This window comes from Xenia sp. Carnegie-2017, unplaced genomic scaffold (genome assembly GCF_021976095.1).
Source record: "Xenia sp. Carnegie-2017 unplaced genomic scaffold, XeniaSp_v1 HiC_scaffold_1, whole genome shotgun sequence".
NCBI lineage: Eukaryota > Metazoa > Cnidaria > Anthozoa > Malacalcyonacea > Xeniidae > Xenia > Xenia sp. Carnegie-2017.
In genome coordinates, this window is record NW_025813402.1 from 7,876,014 (window position 1) to 7,894,258 (window position 18,245).

At 33.9% G+C, this 18,245-nt stretch overlaps 2 protein-coding genes across 2 annotated transcripts; both read right to left on the reverse strand.

Annotated features, from left to right (window-relative positions):
• Window positions 1–2,196: 2,196 nt before the first annotated feature.
• Window positions 2,197–6,959, reverse strand: LOC124442871 (L-xylulose reductase-like). The gene is made up of 8 exons (XM_046993384.1): window positions 6,807–6,959; window positions 6,615–6,712; window positions 6,052–6,215; window positions 5,151–5,193; window positions 4,632–4,731; window positions 4,479–4,543; window positions 3,877–3,991; window positions 2,197–3,093 (listed from the first exon to the last, which is right to left on the reverse strand). Exons 1-8 carry the CDS (start codon window positions 6,856–6,858, stop codon window positions 2,990–2,992), a joined length of 741 nt encoding a protein of 246 aa, XP_046849340.1. The 5' UTR covers window positions 6,859–6,959; the 3' UTR covers window positions 2,197–2,989.
• A 4,624-nt stretch (window positions 6,960–11,583) lies between these two features.
• Window positions 11,584–17,378, reverse strand: LOC124442561 (L-xylulose reductase-like). The gene is made up of 8 exons (XM_046993064.1): window positions 17,246–17,378; window positions 15,850–15,947; window positions 14,284–14,444; window positions 13,714–13,756; window positions 13,067–13,166; window positions 12,782–12,846; window positions 12,355–12,466; window positions 11,584–11,796 (listed from the first exon to the last, which is right to left on the reverse strand). The coding sequence occupies exons 1-8, from the start codon at window positions 17,295–17,297 to the stop codon at window positions 11,693–11,695; spliced, it is 735 nt and encodes a 244-aa protein (XP_046849020.1). The 5' UTR covers window positions 17,298–17,378; the 3' UTR covers window positions 11,584–11,692.
• Window positions 17,379–18,245: the final 867 nt, after the last annotated feature.

Below are 18,245 nucleotides of genomic sequence, written 5' to 3' on the forward strand. Positions count from 1 at the left end.
TTACTTCCAGGAAAAAGAGTTTCGTTTCGTTTTTATTTGCTTGTTCATATCATAATTGGAATCAGGAGCTTCCACTACATGTAGCGTATCTCCTTAGAAACGTAACATCCTTACGACCACACAAATAAGAGTGTATACAAATATACACAACAGAAAAGTGGAGCAACCTTCGAGATTGTAACAATATGACGAAATAGCATGGTTTTTCCTTCATTTGAAGACTTGAGATGATTTTTTAGATCGTTAGAATTGAGAGAGCATTCAAAAAAGCTGACACGATACGATAGCCAGAAGACTCTTACGTACAATCGAAATAATTTGATAGACAAAAAATCCCTTCGAAGCTATTTTTGTCGAAGTGTAACGGCATATACCTAAAGTATCATATATCATTCATTTTTTCTTACAATTAAGCTACGCATGCGTGTCCTTGACATTGACTGGTGTGAACAATAGCAAAATGTGTAATTAGGGTCGAAGAGCTTTTATCTAAGTTTTCAATTAAAGAAAAAAACAGCTGCCATTTAAGATACAAGAAAAATTACCGTTGATTGAAAATAATTTAAAACAAGAGAACAGCTATCTTTATGTGGGCAAGAAACTGCTCTTTTGAGGTGCAATATTATGTGTAATAAAAATTAATGCCCAACATAAAGTTTTAGTTAAAACGTTTGCCTTGAAAGCTATTGCAAAAACGTGATTTATTTTTTCAACTGTATTCAGGCCACTTTCACATTGTCTTAAATAATTTGGCAATGACTATTTGTGACTATTTGTAGTGACTGTACAGCATGAAGAAAGTGTTTGTTTTTTATTCTCTAAATTCTATGATTTCTATCCTACTTCTATTTTTATGTGCATCTTTAATCTCTTTTATCTCTGTAAAAGTTTCCCCGTTCACTCTTCGCTTGCATTTGGCAATCGCAATTTAAATAAAGCAATAATTGAGACGTTTAATTGAACCCACAGCGAAATCTATTTTATACTTAACATAAAGTTTTAATTAGAGTCATAGAAATAGACCAAAAATTGTAAAATTGAATTTATTGTGACGTTTTGTCTTTACTCAAGACATCTTCAGACAATTAATTAATAGGATGTCAAGACAAGATATTATATTTACAAAAGGTGTTAAATTACTACTAAAGGAGGACGTGTCAAATGGATTATATGATAAGGAAGTTAGGAAGTAAAATAAAGTGAAAATAAAAGAGGTTAAGTGGAATGGAACTTCCTTGCACGTTAAGTGAAGGCTTGTATTTATTGATTAGAATGCTTCTAACGATTCCTATGAGCTCTCCATTCATGAGAGCATTCTAATCAATAAATACAAGCCTTCACTTAACGTGCAAGGATGTTTAATTCCACTTAATCTCAGTTAATTGCACCTTATTTTACTTCCTAACTTCTTTATCATATAATCCATTGACACGGCCTCCTTTAGTAGAAATTTAACACCTTTTGTAAATATAATATCTTGTCTCAAACATCCTATTAATTAATTGTCTGAAGATGTCTTGACTCTTGAGTAAAGACAAAACGTCACAATAAATTCAATTTTACATTTTTGGTCTATTTCTATGGCTCTAATTAAAACTTTATGTTAAGTATGAGTTTGAGTTTGAGTTGAGTTGTCCGTCAATCGCAAGCGATGATGACCTTGACAAGTTAACTCAAGTACTAGAAGACTGGGTAGGTGAGTTCTGAGGTGGCTAAAATAAAATAAAATAAGAATAAAACGTCTCAATTATTGCTTTATTTTAATTGCAATTGCCAAATGCAAGCGAAGAGTGAACGGGGAAACTTTTACAGAGATAAAAGAGATTAAAGATGCACATAAAAATAGAAGTAGGATAGAAATCATAGAATTTAGAGAATAAAAAACAATTCACACGTATCATGAACTAATAAACCGAGGATAGAGCGAAGTTTTTAACAATGTTTTGTTGATTTCTCACTGCACAGCAAACCTTTACAAAGTGTAATTATAACTTGTTTGTAGATCGTCCAGGTTAGTGTGGTCCTGAGAGGGACTGTTCGTGTTTACGTCGTCTAACATTTTGACAACCTCGACCCTTAATATATTACCACCGCAAGCTGGTGGAAACGTCCGTCAACATGAACACCAAAAGTCCTTATCAAAACCTCACTAACCTGAAAGATTTGCATTTAAAAACATTTAAAGATACTTCAAGATTCAAGACATTCACTTTATTATTTAGTCAAGTTCAGTTAGCATTTAATCTGTACTTCATTGCGTTTACTTCAAAGAAATTCTTTTTTAGCAACTCACAAACTATTCACATGTAGGAGCACTGCTTCAAATATTTGTCTTCACTTTTCCAATGATAGCATACAGTTTACACTTTTTTTCTTCCTGGGATATTGCACATGCGTATAAAGTCGTGGGGCCAGTTGCACGAAGCCTGGATAGCGTTATCCATTGGATAGTAAATTTTTCAAACTTGTGAAAAAGGAGTTTATATATTTTCTTTACGATGAAAAAACTTTCTAGAACCAATATTATATTTCGTTGATTGCCTAGTTCGATTCGTAAATATTTTCTTTTTAAGAAACTTTGGAAGCGTTCAAAAATATTGTTATTCAGTGGATAGCGCTTTTCGTCCTTCGTGCAAACGGTGCCTGACTGCACGGGCGGAAATTCAAAGCAAAATGTAAAAATTTTCACGCAAAATATTAGCACGCAGGGGCGACGAAAACAAATGTGATTTTGTATGAAAAAAATTCGTTTTAAGCGCAGACTCCGCAGACAAAATTTTGCAACAGACAATATTTGCGCAATACGCTTTACAGCATCCAGCAAATTGAATTTCTACTCGAAAATATTGGCGAACAAATTTTCTTCACGCGTGCGTAAAACTATTTTTGATTTTAACTGAGAAATTTCGCCTGTGGAATTAGGCCTTGACATGTACCATCTAAAATACGACGACTGTTGTAACCAACAAACATGTCAAAATGATTAAATTCAATTACAATGAAATCCACCATCACATACAATCCTCGCACCAGTAATATTATTGGAATAGTCACTGAGCAAATAGACAATAGTTTGAGCTATTTCCCTGGCCTCTGCAAAACATAGCGCAAATTATTGAAAGATGCATTTAAATATTTGAGGCAAATTGCCAAACGAAACCGTGTTATTGTGACAATACTGGCGGTGTCTTAGGCACTTTGATGAAAGTACAATTTCATAGCATTGTTTCTAACTGCCCAAGATCTTTGTGAATAGAACAATGATCTTTGTGAATGCAACAGTGATCTTTGTGAATGCAACAATGATCTTTGTGAATGCAACAATGATCTTTGTGAATAGAACAATGATCTTTGTGAATGCAACAGTGATCTTTGTGAATGCAACAGTGATCTTTGTGAATGCAACAATGATCTTTGTGAATGCAACAATGATCTTTGTGAATACAACTATGATCTTTGTGAATGCAACAATGATCTTTGTGAACGCAACAATGATCTTTGCAAACGCAACAATGATCATTGCAAACGCAACAATTATCTTTGTGAATGCAACAATTATCTTTGTAAACGCAACAATGATCTTTGTGAATGCAACAATTATCTTTGTAAATGCAACATTGATCGTGCGCTCATGTTATTGATTTACAATCATCATTTCGTAGTGTAAATTATTTTGCTAGCTCAAGTTGACATTAGTAAATGTTGATTGAATCACAACACAAATATTGCCGATGTTCATGTCAAAAAAAAGGTTGAAACTTTGTATTATAGACATACATCCCGCAAGTATTTGCGGGCTAGTCTACTTGGCATACACGAAAATAGAACGAAATGAAATATTTAGACTGTGGATAAAAAAATCGTAACACCACGTACCAGCCATTTGACCTTTCGGTGTTTGTTTCAAGAGAGCTTGTACACCTTGCAATTCGATACAACCTTGAACACTTGGTGTGTTGGTAAGTCCGGGTAATATACTGTTTACTCGAATCTGAATTAAAATTTTCTGTCATTGCATTCATTGCATGTTTAAATATGTAGATAGTCCGGGTTAGTAGAGTCCTAAGAAAGACTGTGGGTGTTCATGTTGACTGTGTCCATGACAAGTGTTTTTGAAAGTCTTGTCTAAGAAAATGAACACCGCTAAGGTTGTCAAAAGGTCAGTCAACATCAACACCAACAGTCCTCCTCAGGACTCTATCAACCTGGACAATCCACATCTACCTATGTAAATATACGTATTTCTTCTTAATGTACGCATTTAAGTGAAAGGCTCAAACCTTTATTTGGCAGACAAAAATTACCTACAAAAAAATCCCACAATTTTAGTCGGCCCGACGTTTTTTGTCCTCTACAAGTTCATGAACGGCCTTTTCTACACACATGTCACATAGGATTGGGGTTACACTCCCCCTCCACCCCCACCCCCACCCCCCACACACACATACACCCCTACAGAGCTACAAACCTATCAGTACCTTGTATGGAGCAAGCTCAATTGCAAAAGTTTTCGTCAAATTATCCAGCGCAGCTTTTGTTATGCCTGTCGATTCATAAAAAAGATGAGTGTGTAAGTTACAAGACTTGCTTGTTTCGTTGTTTGTAATGTACTTTGATCACTTAACTCATACCATAAGGGGCCGTACTGCCAGAAAATCTATCTGCTACAACTGACGAAACATTGACAATTGCTCCACCTAGTCCACGTTTGATTAAATCGCGAGAAATCATCTAAATATAATTAAATATAATATAATAATTGCCTCCTCAATAAACGAACAAATATTTGTGAAGTGAAAACAATTCAACATAGATGATGTCAATGAATTGGAGACTTCCATGGTGAGAGCAAATATTTCTTACTTAGTTTTGAAAAATACCCGTTAAAAATACGTCAGAAGCATCACTATCCAGCTCAATAATTGCAGGGGGGGGGAATAACATTCATACTCGCATGTTACCTTAAAAGACAATTGATTTCAAAGAAATTTGATACACAGTAAGTCAACTTTATGAATATTATCCCTCAATTGTCAAGCTGATGATGCTACTAAAGCATGCCCCCACAAAGTAAGCTTTTTGAATTGGTAAAGTCTGAGAAAATATAGTACAAAAAACAGGGCAAGTCTTAAAATATTGCAAACAATAACCTGGCTCAAGCAAAGTGGAACTGTGACATTCAGTTTGACTGCCCTGCAAGGAAAAATATAGTGAACAACTAAGCATCAGGCTACACAAACATAAATATTACATTAGATAATAATTGTACATATCTATATATAAGTTTCAGACCATCAAAAAAGTTAGATCAAAAATATTTTATTCTATATGAATTACTTTATGAATTCATGGGTCACCATTCACTTGATGAATTCATAGGTCACCAACAGCTTTGAATTAAGAAGACTTTAAATTTTTATATGAGCAACTACAACTTATTTCTCCTAAAGTTGGATACACATTGAAAAAGTTACATGCATGAAAATCACTAATCAGGCAATTGAATAGTTCATTAAAAGCTTCATAATCAAATGTATTGCACATAACATAAGTCTCCGCAATGAAAAATTGAGCTAAAGTAAGAAATGTGAATATTGCAAACTAGGAGGGGTTTGAATGAGGGAACAGCAAAGTTATGCTGTACGAAAAGCAAATTAGAAAAGATACATCCGGTGAAATGCTACATGGGTAAGATGAGCTACATCAAGAAAAAGATGAGCTACATCAGGGAATGATGAGCAACATCAGGAAACAGATGAGCTACGGGGAAAAAGATGAGCTAGATCAGGGAAAGATGAGCTACATCAGGAACAATGAGCTACATCAGGGAACAATGAGCTAAATCAGGGAGCAATGAGCTACATCTGGAAAAAGATGAGCTACATCCGGGAAATATGAGCTACATACATCAGGATAAAGATGAGCTACATCAGCAGAACAAGGAGCTGCATCAGGAAAGAGGTGAGCTATATCAGGGAACGATAAGCTACTTCAGGTGAATGATAAGATACATACATCATTGTTCATAGGGAAAATTAGCTTTTAGCTTACTTATTTATATCGTCTTCAGTCACATTCAATATGCTGGGAATATGAATCAAGCAGGCAGCATTGTTCACTAACAGGTCAATATGGTCACAACTGGATTGAATTTCCTTTATTGCTGTGTCTAATTCAACCAAATCAGCACAAATAGTTTTGACATTCCCTCCACACTGTACAACCAAAAGTAAATGATAAGTTTAAGTTTTATTGTTTTGGATCAATAGTTAAAGATAAATGGAAAAAAACAGGGAAAAAACAATTTAACAGACAAATCTCAAAATGCATTTTTTTAGCAAGATATTTTTTGATCTCCCGCATTACTTATAAACTTTATATAGTTACTATTGAGAAGTAAATGGTTATATTGAATTTATTCATATGAACTCACTTTGCACATTGCTTTGAATGTCTTATGATAAAGACGAAACGTCAGCTGATAACATTTAGAAATAAATATACATTACTTATCTTTTTCTCTTTATGGCTGTTTTACGCATTATATGCTGGGCTTTAATATTTGTTTTTCGATTACTTAAATACTTAACATAATTTTAGAAAAATCACATTACTTCTGCAACTAACGAGTCCAAATCAGCTTGTGTTCTTGATAAGGCAATTACGCTTGCCCCACATTCAGCAAGTAAAATAGATGTAGCACGACCAATGCCTACAAAATAATTGCAAGATACGACGAAATTGTAGAGCATTGTTAAAATATCACCATATATACAAATACAGACACACGAGTAAACGTACATCACCTTTACCGGCACCAGTAACTAAGGCAGTCTTCCCTGTTAAATCAATGTTCATTTTGAAGGAAAATTAGCGTATTGCAAGTGCAATGTAAACTGGTAAACTAAGCAGGTATTGTTTAAACCAGCGATAGCAAAATTAGTAACTTGAAAAACGATCAATTTGGAATCTTTCACGAAAGTGACACGAAAAACGAGATGAACGCGAATGTATGACGCCCGCGAAATATATGATCCTTGGTTCTTGGTTTACCTAGGAAATACTTCACGTACGTTCTACGCGTGGTTCTACAGGAGACAGTGACTCAATGAGACAGAAATAATTTCGATTTCTAATATCAAATGCTATCAATTCATTTATAGTTCTAGTAACACATGTGATGAAGTATTAAGAAGATTAAAGAACTATCAGATACCTGTGATAGCTCAGCTATCAAATAACGGGTATATGTACATAATACATCAAAAAATGACTGTAGTCGTTTAGTTCTTGATCAAGCATACGTAAATCGCACGCATTTACAAATCTTAACTCTTTTATATAAGCAATATATAAATAATTTCCAACCTTCTCTAATAACTTTCAAATTACTTTCTATGCCGAATTAAGAGATTGTATATTTTTATGGCTACTCAAAATTGATAAAAGTGATGGATAGCCACTAAATTTTCCATCTTCTTGATGCTGCAAGGCTTTAGCTTTACACCATGGAATTATATTTGCTTTCTAAAAAATCACACTCCCAGATATCGAGGACACTTTATATGAAATATCTAGGATCATATTTTAATTACCAAAAAAAATTGCCAAAATTGTCAAGTGTACGCTGCGTGAAATTTGTACAATGGTATTCCAAAATAGGTGGCAGAAGTCTATTTTGGAGTACGTGGATATTATGTGGAACTTCTTTCCTAAATAAGAGAGTGAGGGAACTCTCTAATTTAGTGAGAACATTCCAAATACTCATTTATGTGCATGTTTTTTTGTTAGTTTGTTTAGATATTGTGATTTTGCTTTAGATATTTATACTTTTCGTTCAGTCAAATCTTCAATTGATCATCTGCAAACACCGATCGAAGAATCAAAGTAAAAAATCTCGTCTTTCCGTAAGAATGCTTTTTTCAAATAATAATTCTTAGTCTAAAATCAGTAAAAATAACAGGTTACACTTACCTTAAGAAACGTTAATTGACCATGATATGCCACGTCGTTCTAAAAGAGACACAAGCAACAAAATAGTTAGATATGATTAATGAGACATACACTTACAGCCCTGACTTCCACTTCTTAGATCTTCTCGTCCTCGCATCTGAAAAGCTCTAAACAACAAGTTAGTGGTATGGCAAAACAAACAAACCGACAAACAAAACAAACAAACAAACAAACAAAACAAACAGCAAACAAACACATACCGCAGTTTTAATCAGCAAACTGTTGCCATGTAAGAACAACTGTAAGAGCAATAGTAAAATACAATCATGAAAAACTGTTGAAGTTCATGTATTTCATAAAACCAGTGTTTGCAGAAAATCATTGAAATTTTTTGTCGAAACCCATAATTTACGATGATGAGCAAAAGACAGCCGTAAACTGCCCATACTAATTTGCAGGGAAGGCCTACTTTGATGTTATCATGAAATTGTGGTCAGATATGTAAAACAACTTTATCAGAATATGTTTGTGTCCAATATGCTTTAACCTCTATAAAGACACTGTTATAACATCCCTCAATGTTATAAAAGCGCCATTTATAGATATAATAAAGCGACAACTTATTTAACGTCAACAGCTTGTTTGACGCATAGTCGGATACGGTAATCACTTCAAGTTCAAATAAGCCAAATATATTTAAAAATTTTGCAATACTCTGCCAGCGTATTGCAATTCCTTTTTGTAACTTTGATAAATCAATTGTAAAGTGAATTTCATTTTGATGTTACACGCGACATCCAAACATTTGAGCATTCACTAAAAGCCACTCCATATTAACATGTTAATAAGCATGTTAACTGATTTGCTCTGATGTCTATAACAATACTCAATGGTATAGAAAGTGCCAGTCAGTAAACACATCCCTTTGACTCCAGTCTCACAATTGTTGGTAACATCGATAACAAATATACAATATAAAACGAAAGCATAATTTCACAGGATGCTGGTAAGTCTTGAAGAATTGATATTCTTGAGTTGCAATTCAACCATGTTGGTGGTCTGAACAAAAGAAAATTTTATCAGAGTTATTGTTGGCACCAGCCGGCGTGCGCGAGCAACATTGTTTGGCAAATCTCAAGAGAATGGTTGCTTATCATGAATCGAGGATGAGGTAAGATGCTTTGCATCGAATGATAATCTATTTCTAACATTCCATTTGCAGCATCGATTGACGAAGAGTTTATAGTCTAGCAATATAGAATAAGTGGATAATGGAAATATCATCGTATTGACGACGAAACATGTCCGTTATAAAAGCATTAACCATCTGTATTCCTGATACTTTAACATGGCATTTTGATCAAATATTTTATTATGTCATAATCTCAACTGTCATAGTTTTTGTTTTCTTTATTCGTTCTTATGTGTGATATCACCTACTTCGCCGCCATCATTCCTCTTTATCATCTGCGATTTGCAACCGTTCATTTTTGTATTCACAATTTAAATTATTTGCTTACAATTGAATTTCGCAAATATAGTTGTATTTGAAAGCAAGAACAACCAAAAATATGATTTCGATGTCATGATGATTTAAACACTCATGTTAAAACCACAGTAATTATGGTGTACGTAAGTTCACAAATTAAAATAACGAACCAGCGAAGGAACGTTCGATGAAATATTAAACAATAACAATAAACGAAGCACGGAAGATTAAATTTGACATAAGAACAAGCATGAGCAAGACTTAGCACAAACAGAATAATGAAGCAAAGAAAATTTCGTTTTCTTTGTCTTTTTAAGTCTCACGAGAGTAAAAAACTTGACGTTTCTTTCTCAAGTACTAAACTTTTATCAAAATTTTAAAAAGATTCAACATAGACCTTACCACGACATCTTCATAATCGAAATTTAGGTATTAGCCACAAGTATTCAAGCTCCGACACAAAGATCTTCCAAACTATCTATCAATTACTATTGTCCACCTTCTTACATCGACACAGAACTTCTCTTTTCTTCAACCAAATTAAAAACAATGGAATGATTTCACAGCCGATCTATTCAAATACACTAAGTCTGTATCATTGTGACTACCAAGTACTTTCCCACACTTCTTCTAAATCTTCTTGACTTCCACAGCTAGACATTCTCACTCGACAAATATCCATCATATAACAGCGAGCAGGCAAGTTGTTCAAAAAATTTTAATCCTTATCCACCCACATGATTAGAGTATATGATTGGTTCGAAGTGCAATGAAAAAATACAATACAAAAAATTATGAATTTAAAGAGCGAGAGATATTGTTTCATAAATCCAATTCAAAAATACATTTAAATAGGTGATGTGCAACTATTCCCCTGGGAGTGAGAGAACAATGAAATGTGCGCCATGTTGGATGGCAATTGCTCTGTAAATAAGAAAAATGTTTATACGCAAAAATGAAAGATCTGATTATTTTCAAAACTACGGTACATTTTCTATGCCACATAATGTCCAAAAATCTCAAAAATTTGTCGATTATATTCCGTAAACCCTTTGATATTTCCATTGGCGTCAATCAAACGTTACTTGAATGGGGCAGTGGAAACATATTCATATATTCCTCTATGGCAAGCGGATTTCTTTTGAAAGTGACAATTTCAAAATTAGCCAAGTATAGCAAAATATATGAATATGCTTCCCTTGCCCCTTCAATTGACGTTTGAGAAATGCAATTCGTATTTGATTCAAAAGAAGATAGTTGTCCAAACTCTGAAACTGACTAGACATTTTAGTTGATTTTAACCATGTTAAAGGCATGAATTTACATGAACTCAACTTATGTAGACAGTGCTAGAATGACAGGAAAATGTTTTGGGGGTTGTTTTTAAAAGTTGTGTTCGAAATAGTAAGAGATCTTGTTTTGAGATTTTAAGATAATGCCTGGTTTTAGATTGTGAGTTTGATGTTTCAGCTTCATCTAGGTTTGATATTATTAATTAAATACAATTGGCAGGAACTGTTTTTGTTAGGGAATGATTTTGACAAACATGATTTTGTTAGGGAATTTGTTCTAATAATAGTAATGCAGTACTATTCATTACTACCAATTTATATCAGTTACAATCAATACTATTCACTACTGTCTGAAAATGCAATATTATTCATTAGCTACTGTCGTTACATCTATTCGTGAAGCAGTTAATATTCTATAGGGTTTACAATATTCTATTTTTATAACTTTCGGTACTTTTTGGTCTATTTTAATGGCTCTCCTTAAAGCTTTATGTTGGGCTTTAATGCTTATCGAACTTATATTGTCAATCTAAGTAATATCAATGTGTTATCCTTCAAGTTCTATTTCCGTTCTCGTGTTGCTTCCTAGCTACCTCTGATCTCTATGCAAAGCTCCAGTCAAGATGTCCAATTTTTATTGACCGCAGAGGAAAGAATTTGCTCCACAGAAAGACAGGAGTAAGAAATAACTAACAGCACAAACGAAAATCTGTAGCTATCTATATAGTTTACCTTGGCAGGTAATAAATTTCGATTTTGCCCAGTTTTACTGGTATAAATTGATGTAGATTTGAGCATGGGAAAAAATTTACATGAAGCTGAGATATTTAATAAAATAAAAAACAAAAGTGCATGACATATTGATCATATTTTATTGATAAGCACGCAGGGACATATTTATCCACATTTAAGAAGGAAAGCACACCGAAAGTACACAAAAAGTAACCTTTTCTCTGGTTCATTTGATAAACATTCCACCATCAGAGACTATTTTTGAGCCCACTATATTACTTGCTCTGTCACTCAAAAGGTACACGATGGTGTCAGCAATATCTTCTGAACCTAAACGTAAAATAACATTAATTATTTTATGAATACTCACAATATACCAAGCAGCTGTATCCCTCTATTCAGCACATTTGTTCATATACCATGCAGTACTTTTCGGTGAACCACTTAATTTATAGTTGAATCTTTTACATACTCCGTAAATCCTCAGCAGGGTTTAAAAGTAGTGTGTTATTAGTTGAACAGTTTTGATATTTGTCATTTGGACAAAACTCGTCATCAATAGAACCGAATGATCAAATCTCTGATAATGGTAAAGTCAATCGAAGAATACTTAGGTCCTTTTGCTCAAATGACGTCCAAGTGAAAATTTGATTGTTCTTTGAGAAAGCAGTGATTTTAATTTCGACTCTATAAACATGTCTTTCAAAATTAAAAGCAAAAGCACAGAGCTCCTAACATCGTTGCAATTATGAGAGAAACACAATGAGTTATATAATATGATTTTGCTTTTGCTTGTAATGAATTGGAACGATCTAATTTTCAAAAATCGATACAACCATGCACCAAGAAAGAATGCTCTAGTTCTGTACAACAGTCATATGAACTCACTAGCTCGTTCACCACGAGGAATATTGACGAGGAAATTTTCTATCACTTCACGTGGAATGGTGGTTGCAAATGGAGTGTCCACTAAGCCAGGTAACACAGAGTTTACACGAATCTAAGAGATACGCAACATGAAAATTTTTAACAGCATTCGAAAATTTTAAGCAACGCATTGATGAACAAAGTTTTACTCATTGCAACTATTTGTACGAGAATTTAAGCGAGAAATATTCAATAAATCAAAGAAACCAAGGTAGTTCATGGCGACGATGTCATCGCTAACCAATAAGATAGTTTTTCATGTCGCAAGGAAAAGCATTAATTTTTTTCTTCTTATACGATATCAATCAGCCATATGCGCTTTGATAAAATTTGCAATACACCATCTGCTTACAGATGTATTATGAAATTCAAAATTTGTATGACAGACCTTGTGCTTCGCCAGTTCAGCCGCCATTGCTATTGTTGCATTATCAAGAGCGGCCTTCGACATCGCTGTTGTGAAAAAATCAATCGCACAATCACTCGAAAAATCAATCGCACAGAATGATAAGAGATAAAAAGACTCTAATTGAGAGATCTGGGGAAATCTTGAGTAAAGCTATAGAGTTTTTTGATGTATTCTTTGAAAGTATGCAATATATTGACCTGGAAATGGATGCATATTCTTGAGCTGTGTTGATTCATGATAAAAGTATAGGTTATTCACACTTACTGTATGGCATATAACCCGCCGAGGCAAATTGTGTAATAGTTGTTGAAATATTGACAATAGCCCCTGGTTTTTTTCTCTTGATCAAATCACGAGCGACAAACTAAAAAGAATTAAGTTAGAACAATATTTTACCAGCTTCTTAATTCAAATACAGTGCAAACTAATACCTCTTATAATGAAGTAGTCCTTCATTATGTATGAGCACACGATTTCAAATTCATGCAATTGTTCATGAATAAACAAGAATAAATTGAAATGACTAGGTGGTTAGAGGTCTTTCGGATGAAGGCTCAAAGCACCGAGTCGAAAGCTCAATGAATAATTTTACAACAATCCGGAGAAACTTTCATTTATAAATTAAATGCCTAGATTACCAATTATATACAAAATATACAAATATACAATATTACCATAATATACAAAAACACAACTATATCAGTGACAAAGCCTGGCAAACTTCCATTAACACAATTGAAAATTTTTTCAGCAAAATTATCACTCGTGTCCTTAAAAAACTAATTGTAGTCATTATTTCTTGTTTTTCCTGAGAAAAAACAACACAAAAATGCCTGCATTTTAGTTGCGAAAAGACTGTTTCGTTACTGAGCTATATATATAATCTGCATGTTGATATTGTTATTAAGTACCTGAGACAAACGAAGAGGAGCTTTCATATTTATAGTAACGGACCTGTAATAAAGAAACCACGCAAGATAATAAACTAGCTATAATAACAATATATGTTCAATAGCTTCTGATTTGCTACAAGGCTGAAAACAAATGCCTTTCCCTACACTGTTGCAAACACTTGTCTTCAAAAATGACCACTTGTCGAAATTGTGTCATGTTTAAATACTAGGGGCTGTATCTAAATCGCAATATCAAATCACTTCTTTTTAATTTACTTTCACACAGCTGAGTGATTGCCACATTATGTGACGAATTACTAACATACACATTACTAATATACACCAGCCTCTTTCTCCTACTCAAAAAAGCAGCACAAGCATACAATTCGCTTAATATAAACAGGCTACGACAAATCCAAAGAAAATATATCACTGCAAACATGAGATGTATGCCCTATTCACTGAAAGGTATATGTATGCATATACACTGCAAAGTCTGCAATATAAATAGCAGTCAGTTTTCTGCAAAGAAAAATCACACATAACGTTAGTGGTCCAACTATGCTGCAAACTGCAAAGTAAAATTACCTGTCTATATCATCATCCGTTACATCAAGCGTTTCTTTTAATATCACCATAGCAGCATTATTTACCAATAAATCAATAGGTTCTCCTGTTGCCTCAATGGCCTTGATTGCATCGTCCAACTTCATCAAGTCTGCAACGACTGGAACAAATTTCGTGGATACCTAATTCCGAAAATTGAAAAAGCCAAAAATAACAAGCTTCAATTTACCATCGCACCCCATTTAGTGGTTTTTTAAACGTTCTTTGTTTATCTTTATGTCTATATTTGTCTACCTTTGTGTCTACCTTTTTACCTAACATTCGTCTACCTTTTTTTGTCTACTTTTGTGTCCTCTTTTGGGTACCTTTTTGTTTACCAATTTGTCGTCTTTTGTGTCTACCTTTTTGTCTCCTTTTATGGCTACTTATTTTGTACTTTTATGTCTACTTTTTTGTCTACTTCTATGTCTACCTCTATGTCTACCTTTATGTCTACCTTTATGCCTACCTTTATGTGTACCTTTATGTTTACCTTTGTGTGTACCTTTGGGTCCACCTTTATGTCTACCCTTTTGTCTTTCTTTTTTCCTACCTTTGTGTCTAACTTTGTGCCTATCTCAAGGTCTAGCTTTATGCTTATCTCCATGTTTATTTTTTTGTCTACCTTTTCGTCTTTCTTTTTTTCTACCTTTGTGTTTACCTTTATGTCTACTTTAATGTCTATTTATGTTTACCTTGATGTCTATTTTATTGTCCACTTTGTATCTACCGTTGCATTTATCTTTATGTCTACCTTTTTCTTCATTTGTGTCTATCTTTAATTCTACCTTTTTGTCTACCTTTATGTCAATCTTTTTGACATAAAAAGTCGTCCCTTCATTAGAGGAAATATTTTAAAAGTAGTCATGTAAGAGGGTACATTTGATTAAGTCGACATTTCACAAGAGTCCTACATTTGTTAAAGTTAACATTTCATAAGAGTCTTCATTTTAAAAGTCGTCATTTTAAATTGGATAGCCTAAATTAATTGGCTCCCCATTTCTATATCAAACAGATTATTCAATTTGTCTGACAGCAAGATCACTGACGGACAACTAGAAGTGATCGAATTTATCTTTGTAACATATCTCGCAATTGTGTGAGAGGTTGTTAACATTTTTAACAATTTGAATAGAAACCAACACAACGTGATCTGTAGCAACGAAGAAAGTGTTTGGTTGTTAAAGAAGAAATGGAAAGTGTAAAATTAGTGGGCTAAAAGAGAAGACCTCCTTATTTGTTTTGGAATGGTTTGCTGATGAAGTCTTGCCAGCACTCTGTCCCAGAACGGAGCTTTTAAGTTCATAAAATATGAAAATAATGATTATAATGAAATTTAATGGTAAATGTTGAGAGAAAAATACTTCGAGTTAATGTAGAGTTAATTTTCTAAAATAAAAATGTATCTGAATTTATGCATTTAATTCTTACGTTGACGACAGCCAAAGCCACTCGACTAAACGAAATGGGTGTGAAATGTAGACTTTATAGGAATCAATTTAAAACTGTTACTTATAAGCAAGGATTTCTTTCATGAAAACAACCAACCTCGTCCTTTAAAGAATCCAAATCACTTTTAGTTCGCGACAAAGCCACAATATTCGCCCCACACTTTGATAGAAGCTTTACAGTAGCACGACCAATTCCTTCAAACCAAAAAAATGGTGACGAAAAAAATATGTGTACATACACAGGGTGTATCAGACAAACTGAACAGTAGCAAAACGTTACTTGATAAATACAACAGCACGCAAGCTTTGCAAAAATCTTTGGTAGAAATAGGAAAACTGGTCATCCAAAGTTGCAATGGTTTATCTGACAGCAAATTTGCACAATAAGCAAACTATTTACGTCAAAATATGATTTCGATTCATATTCGATTACAAAGCCGAAATTTTAAGGGTTATTTCTAAAATTCTTAAATTTTGGCAATAACTGGATGAAAAGAACGTATGCATGGTAATTCGTTCTTCTACAGAATACTTTGAATATAATTTTTACATGACGATAAAGAATAAAGGCTGATTTCCATTCAGTGCAAATTGTCGCGCGATCGACTTTTTCCGATCACTTTCTTTTCAATTGTAAGCTCTCGACTGGCACAGTTTTACATTGCTGCACACAATTCAAAAGAAAGTGATCACAAGTCAATCGCGCGACAATTTGCACTGAATGGAAATCAGCCTTAACCTATTATGCTTATGTTTCTACCCCTTTACTTACTAGGTAGTCTTCCGTGGAAATTCGTAGCTCGAAATAAGATTTTTCTGCTTATGGGAATTTGAAGGGAGACGTCAAGACAAAAGGTAATGTAAATTTAACGTCGTTTTTGAATAAAATTTACATAATATTGTTATACATTCTGCCCAAACTTTCGCACGTTGTACCAGTCTACCAGATGATACTGAGGGCCAGTTTGTCCCTCCGGAATTTTTGTCGGAGCTGATTGCATGTTTCTTGTAAGCAACTGGTTTCAAAGAACGTTTTCACAAGTAATGTGCCGCACTGATATTTTTAATTGAAACCATTGCGTTTGTTAAGCATACGATACAATAAGAAGTTGAATTTGCACTTAGTTTGCAGTGATGATTGGAATTTAATAAGCTTTGCGGGACTTAATTTTGTAAGACAATAAATTCAATTCCCATTGGCGGAAAATCATGATTTTTACCAACTTTATTCGTCGAAGAAATACTATTTCATTTTGCTACTGAAATAGTTGTGCAACATGTCATTTGAAAGGTAAATAAATGGTAACAAAGTTGTAAAAACCAAACGTCTTTTTCTAATACATTCTGCGTGATTGAACCCCTGATTTGAATTAAATTTTTTGATACGCCCTGTAGTTATATCCACCAACGATCTTTCATTTGTCTACTTAACTAGTTACATATGCTTGCAAACAAAAACTAAGCTCAAATTTAAACAAACATTATGAATTTACCTTTGCCAGCGCCAGTTACTAATGCAGTCTTTCCCTTGAAATCAATATCCATTTTGTAGAGCGTACGCAAACTGTTTAAACGACAAATAGTGGAGTTGAACTGTTGAAGTCAGATAGCCAAATTAGCAGGTTATATAACATGAACTATATTCTTGATTCATATGCTAATATCCATTTCCGATGAATGTACACTTGTCACGCTTAGAGAACAAGCCATTACTGTTCGAAAATGCGCTGACTAAAACATTGTTCTGGAATCTAGAGTATTCAAAACTGTAGAGGAATCCGCTCCTCAGCTGGTTGACTTACACTCTTCATTTTAAAAATTTTATTTATTTTACAAACAAATACAATACATCACTGGAGTATTTCTACGCTATATGTGTTACAATTAACTATTTACGTCTATTTATACTACCGGTAATTACCCGAAAACATAAGTCGACCTTTCCTTTTACGTCATTATCAGTATACTACATTAACAGTATCAAACGCGTTGCAAAAAAAAAGAATTAATGAAATGTTAACGGGAAACTAACTTAGTTACGATATTTTCATTGCTATGCTCAAAAGAATGCAATATACCACACAAACCCCGACAGCCAATAATTTATTTTTGGGGGAGTTAATATTCCTATATTTATACGTTAATGTTCGTATATCCACAGGACCATAGTCCCAATTCAATAGACACTAATTTAGTCGAGTCCGGGGTCCCTGAAGCCAAAAACATATTTTAAATCCACGTTAATTTCAAAGAAAATACGCTAGACACATGGGCAGGGCAGGGGAGTCAGGAGGGTGCAGCCTACCCCCAATTGTTGAGCAGACAAGGGCAGTCAGGCACTATTCGCTTGAAAATGTACTGCCCCCCTCTATAAAATGTTGCTTCGTACGCACATGAGCTATAGACATTAATACAAATCATGCGGCCGCGTTTCGATACCTTATTTAAGAAATAAAAGATGTTTACTGTGTTTGCACGGGCTTATGCAAAACG

Coding starts and splice junctions, on each gene's coding strand:
- LOC124442871 (XM_046993384.1), bottom strand. CDS start 6,858: ATGAACATTGATTTAACAGGGAAGACTGCCTTAGTTACTGGTGCCGGT. Junction 6,713..6,806: donor AGTTACTGGTGCCGGTAAAG/GTGATGTACGTT, acceptor ATTATTTTGTAG/GCATTGGTCGTGCTACATCT. Junction 3,094..3,876: donor ACCGAAAGGTCAAATGGCTG/GTACGTGGTGTT, acceptor TATGTTTTGCAG/AGGCCAGGGAAATAGCTCAA.
- LOC124442561 (XM_046993064.1), bottom strand. CDS start 17,297: ATGGATATTGATTTCAAGGGAAAGACTGCATTAGTAACTGGCGCTGGC. Junction 12,847..13,066: donor GGCGGGTTATATGCCATACA/GTAAGTGTGAAT, acceptor TTTTCACAACAG/CGATGTCGAAGGCCGCTCTT. Junction 12,467..12,781: donor CTGAACTGGCGAAGCACAAG/GTCTGTCATACA, acceptor CGTATCTCTTAG/ATTCGTGTAAACTCTGTGTT.